This window comes from Misgurnus anguillicaudatus, chromosome 20 (assembly GCF_027580225.2).
Source record: "Misgurnus anguillicaudatus chromosome 20, ASM2758022v2, whole genome shotgun sequence".
NCBI classification, from domain to species: Eukaryota; Metazoa; Chordata; class Actinopteri; order Cypriniformes; family Cobitidae; genus Misgurnus; species Misgurnus anguillicaudatus.
The window spans coordinates 15313959-15336950 of NC_073356.2; the positions used below are offsets into that span (position 1 = coordinate 15313959).

General features: G+C 37.6%; 1 protein-coding gene across 1 annotated transcript in view; it reads right to left on the bottom strand.

Moving 5' to 3' along the window:
- The window catches only part of eepd1 (endonuclease/exonuclease/phosphatase family domain containing 1), a 37549-nt gene extending 16334 nt beyond the window's left edge, over positions 1-21215 (bottom strand). The window contains exons 1-2 of the mRNA XM_055218915.2: positions 20035-21215; positions 1378-1429 (exon numbers count right to left, since the gene is read on the bottom strand). Of these exons, the coding sequence (XP_055074890.2) occupies positions 1378-1429; positions 20035-20867 (885 nt within the window). The 5' untranslated portion in view covers positions 20868-21215. The remainder of the gene's footprint in view (positions 1-1377; positions 1430-20034) is intronic.
- Between the last annotated feature and the right edge of the window lie 1777 nt (positions 21216-22992).

The window sequence follows — 22992 nt, forward strand, 5'->3', positions numbered from 1 at the left end:
GTTACGGTTTAAAACAAGCAAAAACATCTGCCAGTGGGGCAAGAAAAATAAACCCAAATTGAGTTTATTTAATTAAGTTAAAACTGGAATTAAGTTTATTTTTCCTTACCACACTGCCAGATATTTTTACTTGTTCCAAGTATAAACCTCTTGATTTTCATAATTTATTTTAAGAAACAATACTTACGCCACTTTCTTACCAAGTAAATGTATCTCAATATAAGAATTTTTAGATATTATGCTAAGACATTCATTTTTTGCAGAAACCTGTACAAATTTCTTTGTTCTGCTGAACCAAGCGTGCCGCACAAGCCCTGAAAAGTGAAGCCAAAACGTCTCAATTGCCCCCAGTGACTGGTCCCAGTATAGGTCATAAACCCTGCCTCCCCATGTTATTCAATGGGACTTGAGACCAACTAAAAAAATGAATTACACTTCAATTATCTTTTTTCCGAAGCTGGTTTCTGTCATTTACTGTCGTTTTATCACGCTGATGTAAATTTAAATGTTTGTTTATAAAATAAGTTTATGTTTAGTTAGTTATTTAATGATATACATGGTGTCACGTCATGATTGACAGCTGTGATATCGTGTGATATGCGCATTCTACGAGAGCGAGGGCGGGGTTTTGACTTCGCGCCTTCCCTTCCTGCTCACTAGTGCGCATGACTGGTCCCGAAATCGCTATTGCGCAGACTCAAGACCCAAGATGTCAGCGCCATATCGGGACACTGGCGGCTTCACTTTTCACCAATGGAAGAGAGCGAACAGGCATCGTCCATCTTTTTTACAGTCTATGTGCTGAACACACAGGAAGATATTTGTAATAAAGTAGGAAAACAAAAGCACCATTGATGTAAATAGTAGAAAAAAATACTACTATGGAAGTCAATCGTACTCAAAAGTGGTTTGGTTATAAACATAGCTCAAAATATCTTCCTTTGTGTTCATCAGAACAAAGAACTAAATACAGGTTTAGAACAACATGAGAGTGAGTAAATAATGACAGAATTTTCATTTTTGGGTGAACTATCCCTTTAATGTCCTTATTTGCAAGGTTAACAACAGTACAGTTATGACAGATTAGGGCTGGGCGGTATATCAAGTTTCGTTAATATATCTGTATTTTTTCCCAGCGGGATGCAGGACGAGAAAATAGTGTCTATATCTGTATGGCCTGATAAGAATGTTCCTTTGCAATAGAAGCTCTGCCAGAAATGTACACTGAGGTCAAACGTAAGCTTTCCAAACAGCTCGCTCGGGATATTTATTGTATATTGCCATCCATCCCAAAAGTACAGAGATATAAATTTCAGTCAATATCGCCCAGCCCGTTTCAAAATTAAATGCGTCTCATTTCAAAAATGTTAACACTACCTTGTCAAGAGCTTCCCGGTCAGCCAAGTCTTGAACCGCTAGCAGCTTAATGCTGGAGAGAGAGAGAAAGAAAGAGACAGAGAGATTTAATCACTATTTATAAACATTAAGGAAATAAAGGTAGAAATTGAAGGTGCACACTATACAAAAAGATCAATAACACATTCACTCTCATCTTTAACTGCCCTCATCAAATGAGTCGAACTGCATTTCCACATCCTGTGCAGTGAATTAAAAGCAACTCATATAGCTTGCAAACATTACATAAACCTCAAAGTGATGATGATAGTGTTGACAAAAAATACCCATGCAGGGTATTGATGAAATACATCCTTCTAATAAACAGTAAATCGCTTTGGATAAGCATATGGCAAAAACATAAATGTAAATGTAAATACAGTAGCCTGGAGGGGAACATTCGAGACATTTTGGGACCATATGAAAGTTCATCAAAAATCTCTCATGTAATTTAAACTTTATTCATCTGTAAAAAAAAAGATAAACTGTTACAGTATCATTTACATGGTTTGAAAGTTTTCAAAAAACAATTGAAAATAACTTATTTTAGTTGCCATATAAAAAGATAAACAATTTTATAAAAAAGTATGGTATACTGAAGAAAGGATGTTACATACATTTGGGATGACGTGTGTGAGAAAATAAACGATTCCTTTGAAACTAAGGCTCTGATAAGTAATTAAATGCTATAAAGCAATGGTCACCAACCCTGTTCCTGGAGATTCACCTCCAACCCCAAATCAAACACACCTGAACCTGCTAATCAAGCTTTTCACAGCTACCCAAAAATGACAGGTGTGCTGAAACAGGGTTGGTGTCCACTGCTATAATGTAATAAGCTGCAGTGCGATACTATAAAATATGCGTGTAGTATGAGCACATCTCCAACTAGAGAAACTGGTACGACATTATAATAAATGAAAGGAATATGTTCTTCAACATGTATGTATGCACATTATCCAGTATTGACCAATCAGAGGACTGCCGTGTCTCTCACAGGCAAGTCTCCACAAGTTCAAAGAATTTATCTTTGTGTAAAAAAACAAAAATTAGCCAGTCAGCTTGACTTTTCCCCTCATTCCCTGAACCCGATGACTGTGCCTCAAATCTTACGTGCCAAAGATGAGGGTTTCAGCAATTTTAGGAAGAACAGAACAGGATTGGCTGGTTACACTTACCTCCCATTTCAAACCTTTGATTGGCTATTACTGACATAGCTGGGACAATACTACTGCAGTCTGCCTTAAACATCTAAACAAAATGATCAACAAGGTCAAAGGTGTGTCTGACATGTTTTCTTGTTCTTATCTTTAGGTTTAGTAATTTTACTTTAATGGCAAATGAAAAGGTTAGCAATTGAAATTCCATATTTTCTAAATTGTCTCCAAAAACATTATAAACCTTCAAAAACCCAGTGCATGGGCTACAATGTCCTTCATGTTTATATTAATATGAGTTTTTTGTCAGACCCTGTAAGTTTCACTGTAACTGTTTGACCCACTGCTTTTCAATATTCATGAGCAGACGGTGTGTGGATGATTGGTATTCTGCTCATGACCTCTGGAAATCAAAATGGACTTGATCAGACGGTACACAAGACACCTGTGTGACACAATCGCTTGATTTCTTGTAGTACCTGTATGTGTTGGTGCATTTCTCATATATTATGCCATGTTTTTATCGTCATGTGACCCATATGTTCATGAACCGTTGACGCAACAACAGCGGGAAGATTATTAACTCAGGTTTGTTTTTAAAAAAAGAACAAGCGTAATGGAATTGAACCACGAGGAAAACATTATAATATCACATACAGCTTTTGCATACTGAAGTTTCGGACACACTAATGTATAGACACATGCCATAGACACAATACATAGACTGTATTGCATAAGAGTACACACTGCAAAAAATTATTTTCAAGAAAAAATGTTAGTATTTTTGACTTGTTTTCAGTAAAAATATCTAAAAATTCTTAAATTAAGATGCTTTTTCTTAATGAGCAAAACGACCCAAAAAAATAAGTCTAGTTTTAGACCAAAAATATCAAATTTAAGTGATTTTGTACATAAAACAAGCAAAAAAATCTGCCAATGGGGTAAGCAAAAAATCGTGAAAATTTGGCTGATTTTTTTGCTTGTTTTATGTACAAAATCACTTAAATTTGATATTTTTGGTCTAAAAACTAGACTTATTTTCTTGGGTCTTTTTGCTCATCATGAAAAATCATCTTAATTTAAGAATTTGTAGGTATTTTTTACTGAAAACAAGACAAAAATACTAAGAATTTTTTTTCTTGAAAATATTTTTTTTGCGGTGTGTACTTTAATGCAATACAGTCTATGTATTGTGTCTATGGCATGTGTCTATGCATTAGTGCAGTACACTGAAAAAAACTCTTATTAGTATTTTTGTCTTGTTTTAAGTAGAAATATCCAAAAATTCTCAAACCAAGATGTATTTTCCTGTTAAGCAAAATGACCCAAAAAAAGAAGTCTAGTTTTTAGACAAAAAAATACAATTTAAGTGAATTTGTGCTTGAAACAAGCAAAAATATCTCCCAATGGGGTGAGTAAAATTTTCCTTGAATTAAGTGTTGAAGAAAAAACTTATTTCAAGATTTGTTTCTCACCCCATTGGCAGATATTTTTGCTTGTTTTAAGCACAAATTCACTTAAATTGTAATTTTTTTAAATCTAAAAACTAGAATTATTTTCTTAGGTCATTTTGCTCTTCAAGAAAAAGCATCTTAAGAATTTTTAGATTTTCCACTGAAAGAGAAAAATAGTAAGTAAGAAAGTCATTTTTTGCAGTGTACAGGGAATGTGAGTGACAGGTCCCTTAAATTCATGTGACAGGAAACTGATGACAAAGACATTAACCACAAAGTTTCCAATCGACAAAATTAACAACATATTCTTTATTCGAAATATAGTATGATGCATAATGTATATTCGCATGGGTTAATTTTTGTATATTATTCGCAGAGTATAACGTCAGTAAAATAGATTTCCCTATCTCTTTATTCATCCACCCCAATGGCATGCTGATTATTAGACGGTTCCTGTTTTGAGAACAAACAGACAGACGTGAGACTCCAGGACAACACCCCGTTCCCTCTGAGGTGAGCACGCACTGTGTGTGCATGTTTCATTTGAATGTATTTATAAATGTGTGCTAGATAGACAAAAACTCTGATCTTTCAATGACAAACTGTGGATGCGAGCAATTGCAAGCAAACAATAAAGCCATTTGCTTATGCAGAGGTCAGCATAAAGCTTTGCTGGGTATGCAGTTGTACATGTATGGTGACAGCAAAGTGGTTGCATCCCCAGTAACTTAAAGATCCTGCCAAGTTGCTTAATACTCAGGCTTACTTTAAATCCCTCATCTGTCAAGCAATCGTAGTGATGCTTGCTTTAAAAGAACAACAACTTGATACAAAACCTAAATTCATCCATTTAAATCTGGAAACCTTGGAGCAATATATTTGAACCCACACCAACCCATAAAACACAAACTGAAGGATTCCCGCAAACAAGCCCAATAAGCTTTTACAGAATCAACACCAATGCAGCCATAAAACCCTTTATTTGGGCAGATGAAACAAAGGGTAGAAATCAATATACAGCTTTTTCACAAGCATTAATCTCTGAAAAACAGTGCAGCTATTACTTATCGTGGATTTAATTATTTTCATCCTTAGTTTGATTTGGTAAAATCAGATGATTTAACTTTATAATGGTGCTAATCCTGAGGATTAAAATATCATCAACAACTAATTTTGACCTCTGCAAAGAATCAGAGACATATACGCCACCCAAATCCACACAACACATACCCGGCTACAATCTCTTCTGTTCAATCATCCTAGTTTTGGCAATCATGCTATTTTGGCTACAATTACTGCTGGCTATATAATCCTGGATCTTTTCAGCATAGAGGGACCTGTTTACCGGTTTCAGGGTCCGTCTAGAGAACCGGCAGTCAGGTTGAAAGAATTTAAATCCTATACAATACGCGGTTTAACTACATTTATTCTAATTCTGAGTAACAATAAATGTTTACCAGTACGAATACCAGTTTCAATGTATACATAGGTCAATGTATAAGAGTCAAGGTTTTAAAACCACAAAAATTTTCTGTGATAACGTTTCCAAGGTATGAGCTGTATTTACACACACACAGACACAAAAAAATTAAATAATTAAGTCGTGTAATTGATTTGATGTTTATATTTAATGCATATTACAAAAACATTTTTGGAAAGAATATTATAATTTAAAGACTTCATTTTTACCTGGCATACATGTTATATGTTGCTTAAAAATAAAATGTATGTGTAAATCTATCTAGTTAAAAAGTTCAGAGTACCAATTAATAAACACTATTGCCTTAATCCCATTAAACATATCCATTCATCTTTTACAATGACAAGGGAACTGATTAAATCAGATCTCTGTCATTCAATTCAATATATAGGTACGTAACGTTTACATGCAACCAAAAATACATTTGTAATCATATTGATGGCTCAATCGCCATCATGTAAACACTTTAATCAATATGATTGAGGTCGATCGGATACAAATTTTGATCATATTTAAAGGGGTGGTGTAGTCTAATCTTTGATCTGGGCTTTAGGAAAAAAGTAAGCATGTAAAACGCGTGAATCGTAGTATTTTCTCAATCAGATGCAAAAATACATGTGCTCAAGTTCACATCTTATATTTACCTCTTATTTACGTCTCATAATTCTTGTCAACGTATTGTTAAGGTAATGGGGTCACGCGCTGTACATTCTAGGAGTTCATGTGTACATTAGGCTGTGCAAAAATATATATTATAAAACGGGCAGTTCTGGTTCTTCATTCTGATTGGTTGAAACGCGTTCTAAGCCGTGATAAAATACACCGGTAACCGCACGGTTCAGACCACATTACATAAGTATCACTGCGCCACTGTTGCTGCGTACTGATTAATGAAAATAAACACAACAGTCTTTAATCATATTTTTAATTTGTCTACAATTGCACAATTAATGGCGATTATCCAGATAAATGTCAATAAATATTGTTGCATCATCTCGTCGATAAAGAGAAAACATTGTCTGAGGAGTTTATAACTCAAGCTCATAAGTCCGCTATTATCCCCTGGGTGGCGATCTTACCCAACTTAAACACTGACGCATTCACTGAAAACACCGTGTAGTACTGTTCATGGCTCTAAATCTGATCTCTTACTAAAGTTCTTCACAAAAATGGAATTATCTCCGCTTTTAGCAAAAAAATTTGAGAGGTGATAAGAGAACAAATGAAGGTAGGATGAAACGTTTTTTTTTGTTGTTGTTGGAAAGCGGATGGTCTGTTCTTTCATTTGATATTTTATGTTTATTTAAAGAAGATAATTTTTCTGCAAGGCATTAAACTAAAACTGGGTGGCAACTTAAAAAAAAACGCTGACGGGGAAAGAGTTCAGCATGCTTCCAAGCATATTTGATCATCACTTCAACAGTTGCACTATATAAATGTTAATGTATAAATTAGATGAATGTTGATTTATAAAATAAACACCACAGTCTTTAATCATATTTTCATTGTGTCTTTGCTGCGTCTGTGTTGGTTGGGAACTGTGCTCTGTTTCAGTCACACTTGATTCTGAGGAACTACTTTGTTTGGCGGAAGAGTAATATTTGTACTAAAATAATTACAACTTATTTGGGTTTTATTTGATAAAATACCGCTAACGTTATGCATATGAAGTAACCGTTTTATAAACGCAATAAACCCCTCAAAGCAGTGGGGTTACAGTGCATTTTATAACAGCTAAGGGGGTTTTAGGCACTCCGCTTCGCGTCGTGCCTAACAACACCCCTTAGCTGTTATAAAATGCACTGTAACCCCATTGCTTTGAGGGGTTTATTGCTTTATAGCGATATAGCTAACTATCGTGATACATTTTTCACAATAGTGTATCACTATTTCAATCTCTAGTATCGATATTTAAAAGCCATCAAATCCCTTTGTGTGCGTCAAACGACCTCCTCCGCCGCTACTGTAGTTGTTGCTGTCCAGTTGTCTGTCGTATAAGGCCATTCGGCCAATGTCTCATTAGTTGGCGGGAGTGAGAAAATGGCAGAAAATGTAAAAACGCCTGCAGCCTTCAAAGCCGACGTGTGGAAGCACTTTGGTTTAAAAAAAAAATCTGCTTTATTTTTTACATTTTTGATAAAAAGTACTGTAATGTAATGTATCACAATATGCACTGCATTGTATCGTGCCCATGTATCGTGATATGCATTGCATCGTGAGGCCCTTGACAAAACCCAGCCCTAATTAGGCAACATAAAGCAATAAAATAGCGTCATGCCTTTTGAAAATTGTGTTTGCATATATCTGAAAACTTCTTTAGAGCAACTTTCTCTAAGCGTGAACTCGATGAGAGATGCTGTGCACTGGGTGGTGTTGCCAAGTCCTCTGCTTTTTTCAAGTTCAGATTTGGGCTACTGTTTAAACTGTCTCCGTGGGTTAGTTTTTCCTGCGGGTTAAAGATGAAAGGATTTCGTTCATTAGTTATTAGGACTGTGAATAGTCATTTGGATGCCTTTGTGCTGGTTTGCATACAAGTCTATTCCTCTCATTTTTGCATGTCACAGACAGGGAGAATTGTGCATCACATTGTAACACCGCCATTTTCTGTCAGTCTCGTGGCATAATAAGAACTAACCTCAAAACCTACAGTGTAAAAACCTGCAAGGATATATGGACTAAAACAACAGAGAGTACAGAATAACAGACAGACAACTAGTAAAAGATTTATTGTGTGAAATCAGTAGAAAGTAAGTCAGTCCCACCTTTCAATGAAAAGACCTCATTTCTAAAAGCTGCCCATAGATTGTACAAAGATGGCCACCAAGTAAACCAACTTACTTGAAAAATCATTCAACTCTTGAAAAAACACAACGTCTCTCGGTCAAAATGTAACCAGTGAGTATGCAGTTCTTATGTTGGTCTGAACAGGATGTAAAAATGTCAAAAAAGTCAAGAAATTCCTGTACAGACACACACATCAAATATACACCTAATGTCATCTCCACTGACTGCTTGCGAGTTGTGTTAGAAGAAATCATAAGATAAGATGTGGAAAAGAAGGTCTGATCCGACCGTGTCTATGACACTAAGTTCAGTCCTGAAATGAATCTCTTGATTTCCTCACTTTCCCCTAATATTGCACAACTGCTGGTGTTAGTGGTTTTCTGCTGATGCATGCATCAGGGATTTGAACATAGCCAAAACCTAGTATTAAAGTCCATGTAGTCAATTCAGAGATGTTTCTAAACACATTATAAATGTTAGAAATGCATTGCTGAAACACATTACAAAAACTGTTAAACAGTGTTTCACCATTTCTGACTTCAAGATTTTTTGGGTGGGCCTGAAATCATGGCTCGATGACGCATCAGAGCCACTAACACTATATTAAATAGAATGCATTAGCATCAGTGATTCGCCCGCTCAATTGGAAGTTAATAGGTGTGTTTGACTTCATGTGGCCTGCACAGACCGATCGGTGGCTGACTTGAAGCAGTGCTTGCCATTTGGTATTTTGTCTGACTTGAGCTGGCGGTGAAGGCATGTGACTGTTACGTATGGTTTTAAAGTACTACAAGAGTTTCGAGAATAGCCGGCTGACTTAAGGGGGTCCCACACCGGACGCGCAGTTCAGCGCTGCGCCACGCAGAGTCGCGTCTAGGACAACTTGGAGGTATCGTAAACCTGAAGTGGATCTTCATCAGATAGCGTCTACTTTAAAATGCAAAATATACGTTAGCAGCCAATGATAATTGTTATTGATTTGGGACAAATATGATGTTATTTAATGTTATGTTAAACTATGTGAGTGGCGCTCTGTGGCGTGACAGGGATTCGAGCAACTTCCTACGTCGTAGCTGGGCAGCGTGGACAGGCGTCACCTGTCGGCGCCGGTGTGCGTACACTCATAGAAAACAATGTGTTCGATTTTTTTAGAACGGCGCTGCGCTGAGCTGCGCGTCCGGTGTGCGATCCCCTTTAGCCAGCGCAGTTTCTCCAGAGTTCTGATGACGACACAGCTCTTTGTGATTGGTCGCCTCACTGATGACAACAATCCCGTGCATTTTATGTTTAATCCAACCTTCAGTTTCACTAATAAACATTACAAATTCATGTCAACAGGTAAAACTCGTTAATATACCCGAACATGTTATATTACGTCATGTAACAAAATAAAAAGAAGCGAAAGACGAAATTCTATTGGTATTTTAATAATGTATGTTTCCCATTATTTTTGGGCATACAACAGTGTTTCTGGTGGCAACCTTTTATTAAAAAGTTTGTTTTAAACAAATTCACCATCAAATTAACTACGGCAAGCAGCAGGTGTCCGACTTGACGGCTCCGTCTTCAACTCCTCCCTAGACTGCAAGCGGCAAACCTCGCCGATTGGTCTGCGCAGCGCCGCATGAACTCAAACACACCTACATTTTGCTAACTAGGTATGTTTTTCATAGACAAGCACCACTGACATTTTAAATCTATGATATTCAATGAAACCCAAAAAAGAAGAAACTCAGATCATAAAAACAACTTTGAAGATGATCTATCTAATTACAGCACAGTCACAGTATCATTACGAGTAAACATGCTTATGTAAACAGTACAGCTTCAGAATGAACTACAGTAACCTCAGATCAGGCCGTCTGCTTGCTTCCACTGCCCAAAGCATTTCAGAGTCAAATTTCCCTGCACTACTATCACCAATCACCTCAAACACTCTGTGCCCGGTTGCATGAAAGGCCTTAAAGGCGGAGTCCACGATGTTTGAAAAACGCGTTGGAAAAGGAGACGGGCCGACTACCAAAACACACTTATAGCCAATCATATCAAATCAAATGCCGGGTTGCGTATGTGTGGGGCGGCGGGTCTATCAACAGAAGGTCCAGATTCTATTGGGGTAGGGGCGTGTTTGTTTAGGTGATTTCAAATATCAAAATTTGATTTCAAACATCATGGACTCCGCCTTTAAGCTAAGAAACCCCTAAATATAAGGTTAAGGGTGCCCTTAATAAAAAATGGGTTGCAAGAAAAACCCTTAAGTGAACCTTAAGGCTGTCAATAAGTATTTACCCTTAAATGCTCAAGTATTACCTTAAGTTCTGCTATGCGTTGCAACAAAGTCCTTAAGTCACATTTTCCCTTAAAAACTTAAGGGACTATAACAGGTCCCTTAACGTCACACGCGATGGCTGATTTTTTGGTTATTTAAGAAAATGAAGTACCAACGCGCATTTCTAACGATCAAAATAATCCCTTAGGGAAAAATGATGCGCATTTATTAGAAGAATAGCGGTTTGATCGTCCGTCAATCTAAAGTGCTTCCAGTTTGAATTACTTTGAGGTTTTATACACGCGGCACTTTACAGTCTGTTATTTGCGATGTTTCATTGTACACAAATCCGCCGTCTGTTGAGCTGCGTGCGTTGATTTGTTACCGCTGTGAGATTTTGTAACTATAGCAACCGCGTCTCTGCTGCCGTCTTTTGGCAGAGACTACCGTAAAATACTTAGTATAAACACTTAGGTAAGGGTGACAGTTAAGACCTTTGTTGCAACGCTCTTAAATAAATCCCTTACCTCAGGGATTTTTTCTCCCTCAGGGAAACCCTCACTTAAGGAGTTTCATGCAACCGGGCGCTGAGCTATAATGCGCCTTTAACACAACATAGGGGTTCTGACACCATACTGACAGGGAGCAAATGTGAAATAAATGGTGCCAGCAGGAGTTTCATGGCAACAGAGTTCACTGTGCACTTTAATTTAAAAAATATTAAAGGAATATTCCATTTTCTTAATCCAGATAATTTACTCACCACCATGTCATCCAAAATGTTGATGTCTTTCTTTGTTCAGTCGAGAAGAAATTATGTTTTTTGAGGAAAACATTGCAGGATTTTCTCATTTTAATGGACTATAATAGACACCAACAATTAATACTTAACTCAACACTTAACAGTTTTTTTCAACGGAGTTTCAAAGGACTATAAACGATCCCAAACGAGGCATAAGGGTCTTATCTAGCAAAACGATTGTCATTTTTGACAATAAAAATAAAAAATATACACTTTTAAAGCACAACTTCTCGTCTGGGTCCGGTCCAGCGCGACCTAACATAAATGCGTGGTGATGTAGGGAGGTCACGTGTTACATATATAAAACACACATTTGTAAACAATAAACTGACACAAAGACTTTAATTAGTATCAGTTGACATACAACAACGTAGGAACGGTCCTCTTCTCAACACTTGTAAACACTGGGGCGGAGTTTCGCATTCGTCCTCCGTGACCTCTTGACGTGATGACGTATTGCGTCGGGTCACGCTAACGCATCACGACCAGATCTAGACGAGAAGTTGTGCTTTTAGAAGTGTATATTTGTTATTTTTATTGTCAATAATGACAATCGTTTTGCTAGATAAGACCCTTATGCCTTGTTTGGGATTGTTTATAGTCCTTTGAAACTCCGTTGAAAAAAACTGTTAAGTGTTGAGTTAAGTATATTAATTGTTGGTGTTTATTAAAGTCCATTAAAATTAGAAAAATCCTGAAATGTTTTCCTCAAAAAGCATAATTTCTTCTCGACTGAACAAAGACAGACATCAACATTTTGGATGACATGGTGGTGAGTAAATTATCTGGATTTTTCTTTTAAGAAAATGGAATATTCCTTTAAGTCAAAAGGGATGGCAGGGAAATGTGCTTAAATGGTTTCCATCATACTTGATAAATAGACGATTCTGTGTCTGCTTGGGTGACGTCTCATCCTCCATAGCGCAACTATCCTACGGTGTACCTCAAGGGCCCATACTTGCCCCTGCCCTTTTTTCTTTCTATATGCTGCCAAATGGGCTTTATTTCACTAAGCATGGGTTATCTTTTCACTGTTACGATACACATACCTGCCCCTAAAACGCAATGACCTGCCCTGAACCCTCTTTCCCTTGCCTAGAAAGGTTAAAAAGATCAGATCCAATTTTAAACAAATTCATGTAATTTTTTTGAGGTTACTATTAAACATAAAACCCTTATACAACATGTTAAAATAGTAAGGTTTATAAAGTATAAACAGTCAACCAAATTTTATTTGAATAATTTGAACAAAATTATTGTTGTTTAACCACTATCATGTGCTTTATGATTGCCTGCCAAAAGGGCTGTGTGTTTCTTCAACTGCAGGAGCTCTATACAGATGAGACATTTTTTCATTTAGCTAAAAAACAAAGCTGAGTCCAGGTCAGTTAATAAATGTTGTTGGACACAGGGGTGGCCTCTTGTGACTTGGGCCAGTAAACAAAAACCAAACAACAACATAATAATACTAGCAAGACCATAGCAACCATCCAGAACATCCTAGCAACACCCTAACAAACACAACCCTTGACCAGATCCCAGCAGCAACCCTGTAAAACCCATGCTAAAAACACTCAGAACCCCTTAGCAACCATATAACAACAACACCTTAGCAACCATCTACATACAGTAGTAGTTGTAATGACTTTTCCAAAGACAATCACCTCAGACACTTTCAATCTATGATATTTAAGGGGAAACAAGAAAAGAATAGATCAAAATTCAGGTCAAACGTTTTTGTTTTTAAGATGACTTGCTTTATTACAGTACAGTCCCATGTAAACATAAGACTGTAAGTAATCTAAGTTAAGAGGTATAAAAATGAGTCAGGCTGTTTGACTTGGCATGTGTGTTTGGCAAGGTTACTATAGGCCATTTCTTACTCAGAATGAACCACAGTAACCTCAGATCAGGCCGTCTGCGTGCTTCCTCCAGAGACGAATTTGGTTACGCCATTTTCACCCCGAGCACTGTGGTATATGTAATAAGTATTTCACACAGATTAAAAATCAGATGTCCACCAGATTGGGTTTGATTTACAAAAATACTCCGAAGCTGAGCCCAGGTCAGTAGCTAAAGTGTGTTGTTACGCAGCCTCCTGAATGCCGACTCAATTGACAGGACACAGGAGGACTTGAATGACCTGCAGTGACTCCCAGCATGCACTGCTGGATGAGAGCCAGAGGTGCACACAGCATTCAGTAACAAACTATTCAATATTTAACTTTTTTTTAGAACCAAGCAGATACAAAACTATAAGGAGTGTGTTGCTTATAATTAAGTAATGTGGGTATCATATACAGTGATAAACTATAGTAGATTAAGACGTTTTAGTTTTACTTTTCAGGGCTTGTGCGGCACTTGATTCAAATAAAAAGATTTGTTCAGTTCAGTTACTGTAATATAAAGAAAACGTTTCTTTTTTTATTAAAGAATAATTTTTCAAACTTTAGTTGGTTGTGTATTGTTGCTGTTAAGAGCATACATAATGCTTGTTGCAAAATTATAAACTCAAAGTTCAATGCAAAGCGATATATTTTCTTTAACAGAATTCGCCTTTTCAAAGCCTACGAACGGCCGGTTTGGACTACAGTCCTCTACTTCCCAGATGAATGACGTCAACATTATGCTGCGTTTACACCACCCACTGTAGAGGCGTGAAGCGCGAGTAATTTCAATGTAAAGGCGCAAATGAGGCATTTGGCGCGGCGCAGAAGACGCGTTTCCGCCTCATTTGCGCGTCTAGTACGCACGAATGGTGCTTTTTATACATTTTGTGTATTTTGCTTTTGACGCGAATTTGGGGCTGACGCCCGAGTTGAAAAATTTTGAACTTTGGCGGAATTTCGCGCCACGTTAACCAATCAGGAGCCTGCTTGCTGCTGTGGCGGCAGCCCCACCCGGAGCCACTCATTCAACCTGAAGGAACACTTGATATTGCCTGTGAGCTATACAACACAACTTCTTATTTCTATAGAGACAGGAATAAAAAGGACCTCGCTTGGAAGAGTGTCAGTGAGGACATCAGGCAACCTGGTAAGTTGTAATACACTAGGGCTGTAACGATATATATCGCGTGTCCTATTAAAAAGGCCTGTCTAAAATCGAATCTGCATCGCGATTGTGTGTTTCATGCGTAGCTTGTGCGTGTACTATGGCGTTTTGGTCAGTAAGAAGTCCGTTATCAATCTAAAATCATTATGAGTCTGAGTCGTTTATAACGTGCATTTGAAAAAGCAACACTCGTTAAACAAAGTCATTCAAAATATTCTTTATTATCATGAAAATACCTGAAACAGTTTGAAGAACAGCGATATATTCCTGTAGACATTTCCTGGAATAGGGTTTGTAACGCTACTTCTTCTGTGGCACAAGTGGCGTTTCTGCACTGCAATGTGCCCCCTGGCTTTTGGATGTGGCGGCATTTCACCATAATTCATTCATATTCATTCATTGAGAAAACGCGCATTTGCACGATAAATCGTTACAGCCCTATAATACACATTTCACTTTTGAGTCATGTGACGTTTATCGACCCGCCGCGTTTATTTCCCCCCTATAGTGAGGTAACCAAATACAAACCGGTAACTCTCTCGATAAATGCACAATCAACATCAGTCATCTTGAAAACAGACAACCGCATAGCACTTGCCCCTCCCACAAGTAGCGGATTTTGCCTCTACTTCTCTCTAGACGCGCGAATGCATTCAAACTGTTCAAGCGGCAAACTAGGCGCAGTATACGCAATTTTGACACCTGAAACGCGGTTGGTGTAAACGCAGCATAAGAGTTGTCGACTAAACTCCGCCCCCAGTAAGACATCAGTCGCAAACCAATCACAACACACTAAACAAGCTACACAATCAGAATTAGTTACGTATTTCTGAAGGAGGGACTTCACAGAACAAGGAAGACATCAGTCCATTTTTAAGACAGTGAAAACAGTGCTATACAGATAAGTTAAATTTGTGAAAATACTTAATTTTTTTTACACACAAAACATGAACACATGTTATATTACATTACAAAAACTATTATCAACATACACCTAAAATTTTGACCATGCATTACTTTTTGAAGAATTAAAATTAAATGAATTGCTTATTGCGAAATGCACATTTGCAATCTATCAATAGTTTCGCTATATTGAACATGGCAATTATTAAAACATGTTAGGAAGCAATGCACTGGATTATTACTATTGTCTATAATAATGTGCTTTCAAGTGATGTGACCTATTTTGACGAATACAGAAGTTTGTTACAAACAAACTTCTGTATTCTGCAAAACAGGTCACATCTCTTCCGGTTCAGGTCTTACATGTGCTTCATTAAAATGTAGAGATGTTTTCATCAAGATGCTTTCAAAAAAAGCTACCAAAGATAAGCACAAATGTCCACTGCATATACAGATTTACAGATACATATTTTAAAGTTTTATTATTTTTCTACGTCTCACTGATATTTGGATACTAATAGGGCTGCAACAACGAATCGGTTAAATCGATAAAAATCGATTACTAAAAGTGTTGGCAACGAATTTCATTATCGATTCGTCGTGTCGCGTGACGCAGAGACGTTTAATTTAAAAAAAAGAAAAAAAACACTTCAGTTAAGCGCGGAGCGGAGTGAACACACTCGTGCTGCGTCCCAAACAGCCTATTTCTATACTATATAGTAGGCAAAGAGTATGAGAAGTAGTGCTTCTCGCCTACTATATAGTATGGAAGTATGCGGTTTGGGACGCAGCGTCGGTCTCTCTCGCGCACTGTTGCTTGCAGAGTTCGGCGGCTCATAGACAGGGCGGAGAAAAGACAGGGCGGCGGGAAAAAGATGGAAAAAAAACAGCAAAGGTAGAGGAAAACCACATGTCAGTGTTTTACTCATCCCAAACGTAAGCGCGTCACCTGGAAGTTAGCCGGCAAAGAGGTAAACAAACAAAGACGACACGCTTATGCTTTATGGAGCGACGACAGCGGGTAAACAACGTTTCTAGAACGAATAAAAAACTCCAATGACAAACTCCACTGATATTAAACAATGAAATAAAACTTTGAGAGGGAGTTGTATGAACGCTTTTCCCCGTCATGGACCTGTACGTAAAATCATCGCGCCATCACTCTCCTGCTGCCCTTTCCTGCGCGCTCCAGCTCATGCCGACTGCCAAGCAAGTAGACGCGCGTGCCCGGCCCAACATACAGTAAGTGCCGCCTTTTGTTGCATAAACATCGTCTTACATTTTTTAAGGCGAAGTAATAAATGGTGTATTTGCATTTTGCGCGGGAGTAGAAGAAGCATTTTCCGTTTTGACAAGACGCATGTATGTGGCCAAATGTAAATAGAACAGTTTTAACAAATGAGTTAGCTATCTGATCAGAGAAAATACATGAAGTCAAATATAAAGCTACAAAGCTGTCACTGGGGCAGTACCCTTTATAAAAAGTCCTAATATGTACCATTTAGGTACAAATATGTATCTTTAAACTGCCAATATGTACTTTTGAAGTAATAATATGCACTTTTTGGGTACAAAGGTGTACCTTTTTGAAAGAGTACTGTCCAGTGACAACTTTTGTACCTTTATTTCTAAGAGTGTACTCATTTACAATCTTTTTGATCCCATCAAGAGAGGCTTCTTGATGGGAAATGCATCATAAAAAAGTCTATATATTTGGCAGATGTAAAGCATAGATGTGTATTTTTTGTGTTAGTCCATTTTTATTTTATTTTATTATTATTGTAACAGCTCAGGTATGTTCAAGGAGCAACATGTTTGTGTAATTTCTAAAGATTTTTGTTCTGTTTTGAACAAGGGGTTGGAAATGAATGCTTTTCTTGTTTTTTTGTTTTTTATCCGATTCATCGATTAATCGAAAAAATAATCGACAGATTAATCGATTATTAAAATAATCGTTAGTTGCAGCCCTAGATACTAAAACAGAATAAATAAAAACATCTAGCTAGTTTAGCTGAATACCATAACAGTTTATATTGTCGTGTCATCTGTGTATGCTGTTGTTAATGTTTTCTCAATATGTGGAAGCGATAAGACCTGTTTTCTGGTTTGTTCATATGAGGTGCAGCAAAAAGCCTATTTTGGGAAAACAGTTCTTATCAACAGTAACCTTCTAGAAATTAAGTGAGATTCTTCCTCTAGAAAATCTTGATCTTGCATGCCTCCAAAAATTCCTTCCTAAAACTTTAACCAAATACTAAAGTAGGTCTTAATGGTTATTTATCCAAGAGGCCAAACTATCATAGAAGACTCTCTTGTTTAGATGTGTCATACATCAGTCCATAGTCATCAATAGATAGTTTTTTTTAATGCACTGCTCTTCTGTCTTGCAGCACCTACAGACCTGAAATGGGGGGCAGCATGCTGACCCTGTAAAATCATCTAATAGACTAAAAAGAAATCCGATTTAAGATGTCAAGAAGATTTCTAACTTCTGTTATTAGTTCCAAATCAATGTGTGTAACAATTATATTATGTATTTGCTTTATCAGCCCATGTGTGTCCTCAGAAACAAGTACAGCAGTTAAACAAACACCTGAGCTAATGATCAATGAGAGAGACTGTTTTGCTAAGGGATCTTCTTTACTGTATATGCAAAGGGGTTTGCTGAAACTCTGCACAAAACATTAGATGGACTTTGGTATTTAATAGTATACGGTGCTCATTTCTAATATAATTTGTAACTACTCTATAGTCTCTTTGTCAATGGAGAGATTCTGGTTAGTGGTTACTACTATTTCGAGCCCCTTCAACACACACAGACAGACACAAGGGGTGTTGCCTAACTACTGTATGTGCCCTCATTCTTATCATGGCTCAGGGAGGTTTGTTACATAAGCCTTTGTGTCTGTGTGTGTGCGCGTGTCTCTATGTGTGTGTGCGTTTCTCTGGATCATAAAACAGCCAACAGTACAAGCATTTATCTTTCCAGAATCAATTACTCGGTGAAACAGGCAGGAATTCTGCTGATATCTGATAACACAGTCAAATGTGCTTTTAAATGAACATCTAAAGACCATAGACTTCTGACCTATGATCCAGCACACGTCTACTGTAACCATTATAACATAATCTGTCTGTTCTTGCTTGTTCAGCATTCTGACAAATTATCTTTCAAACCGCAAAAAATAAAAAGTACATTGAATAATAAATGCTACAATCAGATATTTAGTCATTATTTAAAGTCTGGTAGCCACGTATAAAATGCATTATAAAAAAAATCTTAACTTCAGGTCTCTACAGAATGCTGAAACTTTGTAAACTCTGTGTAGCACTTTCACGACTAATAGTTTGCAGAATAAAAGTTTTTGTTTACATAATATATCTGTGTGTACTGTGTATAATGATTATGTATATATAAATACACGTCGCACATACATGTATAATTTTAAGAAAAAAAAATATTTATATAATAACTATTTATATTTATATATTATATAAATTGCACAAATGTTTTTTAAGTATATACTGTGTGTGTGTGTGTGTGTTTATACATAATTATTATACACAGTACACCCACATATATTATGTAAACAAAAACCTTTATTCTGCAAATGATTAGTCGCGACTAATTGTGAGGCAGCACTAGCACTTTCATAATATTGCTTCCCTATGACAAATCGCTTTGCTGTTTTCCCTCACTTTTGTAAGTTGCTTTATATAATAGCATTAATACCTAAATCCCTAAATGTAAACGTAACACATCCCAAATGATACTCCAGCCAAATATTAAAATTATTAAATATTAAAATTTACTCACCCTCAAGTAATCCAAGATACACATGTATATCATCTTTCAGACAAACACATTTGAAGTTATTTTAGTAAATGTCCTTGCTCTTCCAAGCTTCTAATGGGAGAAAACAGGGATCAGGAAACAACTTCTCACTTAAAGCCCAAAAAATGCATTCATCCTTCACAGGAGTAATCCACACGGCTCCAAGGGGTTAATAAAGGTCTTCTGCTGGTAATCAATGCAATATTGTAAGAAAAATATCAATTTTTTAAAACTTTATAAATTATAATAACTTGCATCTGGTAACGAAGCAATCTTTAAATCACACAATCCATTACCAGAAGCTAGTTATTACAGTTTATAAAGTCTGAAATATAGATATTTTTCTTAAACTGCATCGATTACCGCAGAAGCCCTTATTAACCCATTAGAGCCATGTGGATTACCTCTGTGAAGGATGGATGCACTTTTTGAGGTTTAAAGTCAAAAAAGTTGTTCCCTGAAGCATTTTTTCTAACATTATAAGCTTGGAAAAGCAAGGACATTTACTAAAATAAGATGATGGACATGTCTGTCTGATTGCTTGAGGATGACTAAATCATGACTAAATTTGGCTGAAGTATCCCTTCAATATTAATAAGACTTTTTATCACATCTTGGACTGCAGTAATCCTGAAAGACCTTATTAAGATAAATACTGGTTAAATGATAATTTAAAGCTGCACTACAGTAAGTGTAAGCTGTACATGATAATTAATTGCAGCTGATGTTTAAATGCACTGAGGAAAGCATTCCCTCACAAACAGCACTGTGGTGGTACCATGGTACAGTGATGCTGTGAGATCACTTCACAGTACCATAATAATGACTATATTCACACGCAACGGCTTTTCCATGTTGACATAAGTGACATAAAACTTTTTGTCATCTATAATGGACTTACTCGTTTTCCAGTAAGGTCATACACACGACCTCCTTGACCCCAGGGTTGTTGGCTTTCTCACTTGAGCAGCGCTGCAGGTTCCACGTGCCCACTCGCACCACAGGCTTCCCATCGCGCGTGTCCGCGGGAGGCTCCACGCAGGGTCGGACAGAAGTGATAAACGCCGGTCCACCGGGAGGAACGTCCAGATCCACGCTGCACACGCTGAAGGAAGTGGGGCTCGGGTGCGTCAACCCCCCGTTCGTGTTTGTCGATGGTGTTCTGGAGCGCTCCACGAACACCTGGAACCGGATCCGGTCCAACAGCGATGAATTAAGGCTGGGAACTTTAACCAGGTCTTCGATGCTTTTAAACGGGCCGTGGACTGCTCGGAAGTCCACGATATTCTTGGCGATTTTCTCGGTGATGCCGCGGACGCTCATGAGCTGCGGCGTCGTGGCCGTGTTGATGTTCACGCCGGTGCACGGCAGGTGCTCGTGTTCTTTCCGCAGAGATGACGGCGAGTGATTGGACGAGCCGCACTTGCTCGACACGCAGATTTCCAGTTTAATAGCCTCGAGTTTAGTGGCGCCGATTCCGCTGACCAGCGCGAGGTCTTCGACTTTCTTAAAGCCTCCGATGCACTCTCGGTACTCCACGATGTTTTGGGCCACCCCGCGGTTCACACCCGGTAAGGTCATGAGCTCCTCCTCGGTAGCCGTGTTTATGTTTATCCGCTCCTGGTTCACAAGAATGTGGCTGAAGTTGCACGCCGCGCTGAACTTGCGCGTGCCATGGCACAAATCTGTTGGGTCCTTGGGGATGGACCGGTGGCACCCGAGATTTCCACCCATGTGTGTCTGATTTTGACCTAAACTAAAACCAGTCCAGACCGCTGTATCTAAGCGTTAAAGATCCAGTCTGCGTGCGGGACATTGATAAATACAAATGTTTATTTAGCAGCGATTTTTTTTGACAGAAGAAACGCGTGATCTCCAACTGTCAGATTCTGTAGACTTCGCCGCGCTTTCTCGGTCTGGATGCGTTGAAAACTGCGTCCATGTCGATGCTCCTCCAGGCGGTCTGAAGTGAATTTTAGAGTTGCTTCAATGTCATGTTGTCCGACTCGCGCAGAGTCGGTCTGTGGAACCGGATCTTTTATTGATTCGATCGAACCGATTCATAAATCAGACAACACCAGCAGAATAAAATCTGAAAGAAATAGGCATATTAAAAATGTAAATTCAAATAAATATACTGGATATAACTTTATCATTAATTTAAAACCAAAAATACGGCCACAGTAGCATGACTACAAATATTAGTAAAATGCGAAATAAGCATATTAAAATGAATCATTTCACCGAACCGATTCTCTAAAATGAATCGAAACTCCCAAGGCTTTTTAATCCACTCATCAAACTCAGAAGCCGAGTGGGCGTGGTCTGTTTGACTGATTAGTTTAGATGTGTCAATATTTGTAGTTCGCGTCTGCTACAAAACAACAGACAGACAATTACTCTTATACATTTTTAGTTTAATCAACTCGGATTAAACCAGTCATTTTAACTTACTGTTATTTATCCTGATTAGAGAGGAGATGTTATAACTTATAAAATATAGTTGAAATAAGTCGACTTCATTTTATAAGTTACTCATCTCTAGTCAAGATAAATAATAGTAAATTGAAATTATTTAAAGATTTAAGGCAACAAATCATTTTTTTTACAGTGTGTTGACATAAAAGTTTAAATAACTTATTCTATAACCACACAATTGTAATGTGACTGGGATAAAGTATTTTTGATTATATATATATATACACATTTTTATAGATTTTTTAAAATATTCTTATATGATAGATTTAGAAAATATATACTGTAGGTTGTGTAAAATTATACTTCATGGAGTTAATATGCAAATACTAACCTCATCATCTGCTTGCCATTCTCATAGGAAGTTGGCATTTTTAATGCAAGCAAGGAGATGTCTGCTGTCTTTAGAAAGTAAATAAATAGGATTCATTGGTCTGCAGATTTGTTTGCCAGCCAGTTATGTTGCCCCCTCCCATGGGCAGAGGATGATGGGAATGAGGTCACCAATAAAGCGTGACATTAAGTGGTCTGAAAGACTGGCCAGACTACAGTGAGAGCCAAAAACTATTGTTCCTCCTCAATAAGATGTCACCGTAAAGGCTTGTTTTTGGCAGGAGATACCAAGAAGGCCCATGCATAAAGTAAAGGGCTTGTGTTAGTTACATAAAAGTACCCTTTGATCAGGACGGGGTACAGCCAGAGTGCCACAGACGGCTATGAGACTGCAATAACAACATCACATTAACAATCTCCAGACGACTCTTTAAAATTAAGATCCAAAAAGGATTTTGAACTGAAGCATCTCTATTTCTTGTCACGTTGGTGCATCCTTTCAATCATCATATTAAGCTACAAGATATTTATTATACTGCAGAATGTATTCTCTGCATCTGTATTTATCTGTGAACCCTTGGAACATCGATTTACCTTTCAAATCCTTACCACATACCTGCAACAAATACTTAGTTTGAACCCTATTATGTTAAAAATGTAAGTTAGCACTGATTGGCCGAAACAGAATCTAGCTTGATGATCAGAGGTAACAGTGGACCAATCACAGAAACAAGTAGTCACCTGATAAGGGAAGGGTCCTTGTCAGTGGGTGCATGTTACTCCCTCCACAGCTTGCTAAAAGTCTCTATTAGTTTAAAGGTTTTTATGTTTGCTCAACTTAAAAGGGGATAAAGGTTACGTGATAGGAAAAGCCGAACACACACAGAAATATCAGAGCTAATCACAGTACAGAGACTCACAAAGAAAACACTGAATTTGCTTTTTACAGAGGCATTCATGAACGTAAAATAGTTTTCTCATGACAGTATTTTAAACATATAGCTAGTTAAAGAAATATTAAGTTAAACTCATGTGGGTGAGCCAGTACTAG